The sequence below is a fragment of the Hyla sarda genome, chromosome 1 (assembly GCF_029499605.1).
Source record: "Hyla sarda isolate aHylSar1 chromosome 1, aHylSar1.hap1, whole genome shotgun sequence".
In the NCBI taxonomy this organism is placed as follows: Eukaryota; Metazoa; Chordata; class Amphibia; order Anura; family Hylidae; genus Hyla; species Hyla sarda.
The window spans coordinates 22,864,098-22,867,642 of record NC_079189.1 but is presented as its reverse complement, the minus strand read 5'-3'; the positions used below and the strand labels follow the sequence as shown (position 1 = coordinate 22,867,642).

Below are 3,545 nucleotides of genomic sequence, written 5' to 3'. Positions count from 1 at the left end.
GAAGTAATTTACAAATATGTTTATCTTTCTGGCACCAGTTTATTAAAAAAAAAATTCTACCGAAGTACCCCTTTAATAGAACCCCCACGGACACTGAGGTACCCAGGTCTTCTTTATATATGTGCATATTACTAGAATGCAGAGGAACCCCCGCAGCAATGTTGTCATGAAATTATTACAGAGGCACCATATGGACAATGCGCTAAACAATTTTTATTTCATATGTCTACATGAAATATTTTTTAAGGTCACAGTAGACAAAAATTGTACATTTACAGAGCTTTAACATTCTAAATATATGCATGTGTTTAGAGGTAATTTAGGAGCTATATATGATGGTAAGGTGCCTGCTTGGTTACATGTTATTAGGAAAAAAATTCTGTGAACATAGATGCACAATCATCTATAGTGTTGCCTTCATTTGCGTTGATAAAGCACTTTTTGAATTTAACTCTGGTCTCACCAGTACTATGTAACATTTAGGGAAGAATATGCAGCCCAAAATACCAACACTTGAAGACATTATAGCAAATATCTCTACAAGAACTGTATTCTTCCCAGTAACACTCATATAGGAGGGGATAAAAGCCACCCAGACACTGCAGACAACCAGCATGCTGAACGTGATGTTTTTAGCTTCATTAAAACGATCTGGTAAATTTCTGGCCAAGAAAGCAACAATGAAACTAACAGCTGCAAGTAGTCCCATATAGCCCAGGAGTATGGAGAAGGCCAGCATGGACCCTTCATTACACTGGAATATTATCTTGTCTTGGTATAAGTGACTGTTTTTTTCTGGGAATGGAGGAGATGTAGATAACCAAATGATACTAAGTAGAACTTGAAGAAATGAACAGAAGAAGACAACACAGTTTGTAATTTTCACACCAATAAATTTCCTCCAGGAACTTCCAGGTTTGGTGGCTTTGAAGGCCATGTAGACCATGATGGTTTTAGCCAGAATAGAAGAGATAGCTACTGAGAAGATGATCCCGAATGAAGTCTGACGGAGCATACAGGTGATATGTGTAGGGCGACCCAGGAACAAAAATACACAGAGGAAACTCAACATGATGGAAACCAAGAGAATGAAGCTCAGGGTTTGGTTATTTGCTCTGATCACTGGAGTGTCTCGGAATTGAATGAAGATGCCCAATAATGTAGATGTTTTGACAAAACATAGGACTGTTAGTATGGAGACTGTGAGAACTGTGGGGTCATTTTTGTAAGACAGAAATTCAATAGGTTTTGGTACACACTCATTCATGTCATTTGGCCATTGATCTTTAAGACATTTTAGGCATGAGATGCTGTCTGCAAGATAAATGAACAAATGAATAAATAGTTGGACAAAAAATAATTGGAACATGGAAACACAAAAAAGAGAAAACAAAAGAAACAGGAAAAGTAACTGTCAGAACCTATAGGGTTAAAAGGTTCTAACAGGTTCTTTGTTTGTTTTTGTTGCTGGGTTAAGCTTAGCTGTCTTGCTGGTCAGCTGACCTTTTGATGAAAGCACCTGCAGGGTTGCCTATTTAACCTGTCAGTTTGCTCTCATTCATTGCCTGTGAAAGAGTTCAACTCCAGTAGCTAGCGAATTATCCCTGTTTATTCTTGTTAACCAAGCATCTTTGACTTCTGGCTTGTCTTCTCGACTTCTCTCTGGTATTAGCGATTTTGTACTCTTACAACTCCTGGCTTTTGACGCAGATAGTGGCCATTTGACTTATTGCGTGAGTGTGTTAGTTTTGCTTTGTTAGTCTATCCGTTCTCTACTGTTCCTTCACCTGAGTCTGTATTATTGTATTTTATTATTTTGACAGTTACGTCCCTGACTTGTCTGGGGAGGGACTGTCACCTTGGTTAAGGACCCATCGCCTAGGGTGGGTACGTAAGTAGGCAGGGATACAGGAGTGGGCGAGAATAGTGTGCACTCCTTCCCTGCCCATACGTGACAGTAACATAAAATATTTATAAATTGGATATTGCCATAATTGAACCTCCCACAGAGTAAAGATAATTTTTACTTCACAGTGACATAAAAAAATTATATATATGTAGTATAGCTTTTCTATGTGAGTAAATAATTTTAAAACATGTTAAGATAACTAGATCATGACTGCAGTCTTAGTTACTGCAAAAACAGGAAGGGGCTGACCGTAATAATTACAATATTGTGAAATCTAGAAGACAAAAACGTTGTCTTCTTTTACCTGTTTCATTGGATATTTCTCCCTTTGAGCATTTCAAACATTGAAAGCAGCATTTATGTATTCCTGGCTTTAAAGTTCTCTTATAACCTAGAGGACACTGTTCAGAGCAGGTAGATACTGGGATCTGTTACAAATATGAAAAAAATAAAAAAAAAACAATTGTGAAGAATAAAGTGCAAATTGAAATAAATTATATTAACTATTATGTAAATTGAGTTTACTTGACATGCTTTTTTGTTTATTTAGTTTTACATTCATTTTTTTAATTGTTTTATTATTTTATAGAAAACTGAGGTGTAGCTAAAGGTTTATGGGTTAAGGTGCAAATTTGAGGGTTCCTCCTTATTTGTAGATTTTGTTTTTGATTTAGCTGTGTATTTCTCATTTGTGACCTCTACAGAGTAAAAAATGAAATTTAGCTAAGGCTGTTTTCAACTTTATGCATACCCACAAAAAAGGCACACGTCAGACTATTTGTGGGCCTGTCAAAAGCAAAAAAATAAAATCCCTAAACACTGATAAATGTGTCCCACTGTATTTATGTCTCACTCCTTGACAGGTGTAATTGATTTTAATGTTATGGCTGATAGGTGTATGTACTACAACCACTACTAGTAATGTCAGGAGAACTAATAGATCTTCTTTAAAAGACAGAACATAAATTGCTTATCTATAGAAGAACAAGATATGTTACATCTAATCTTTTCCAAATTAATTTGGGATTTTTCAACACCAGCTGATTTCCTTCTTGTGCCGTTGCACTGAAATATCCAACATCTGTAAGGATCAATTCTCCCTCAATGAGATGTGCATAGGTTAGGATATAATAGAGAGTAAATAATTCTCCTTTTTCATTAAATTGAACATCTTCTCCAAGAGGATCTCTAAAACGAACTCTTCTTAGGTACTAAGAGATTGAACAATACATTAGGTTTAATTAATTAATGCCATTCGGCAAGTGTTTGTTGTCTGAAAGCCATGACAAGCTGGCTGCATATCTTCTCTCTATTAAAGGGGTATTCCGGCCTCATACATCTTATCCCTTATCCAAAGAATAGGGAATAAGATGTATAATCGCAGGGGTCCCGCAGCTGGGACTCTGTGATCTCAGTGCAGCCCCCAAATTTCTATGCCAATAACTGCCTCTGAGACCGACACGTGACGTCATGCCCCCTCCCATAGACATGAATGGAGGGGGTGTGGCATGACATCAAGAGGGGGCATGGCCTTGACGTCACGTCTTGGTGGCATCGCCAAGTGGCAGGACCCCTGAGACCATACATCTTATCCCATATCCAAAGGATATGGGATAAAACGAACGTCTAAGGAAGA

General features: G+C 37.4%; 1 protein-coding gene across 1 annotated transcript; it reads right to left on the bottom strand.

Annotated features, from left to right (window-relative positions):
* Window positions 1-387: 387 nt before the first annotated feature.
* On the bottom strand, window positions 388-1,994 carry LOC130322517 (vomeronasal type-2 receptor 26-like). The gene has a single exon (XM_056553091.1). It carries the CDS (start codon window positions 1,367-1,369, stop codon window positions 404-406), a length of 966 nt encoding a protein of 321 aa, XP_056409066.1. The 5' UTR covers window positions 1,370-1,994; the 3' UTR covers window positions 388-403.
* Between the last annotated feature and the right edge of the window lie 1,551 nt (window positions 1,995-3,545).

Coding starts and splice junctions, on each gene's coding strand:
- LOC130322517 (XM_056553091.1), bottom strand. CDS start 1,369: ATGTTCCAATTATTTTTTGTCCAACTATTTATTCATTTGTTCATTTAT.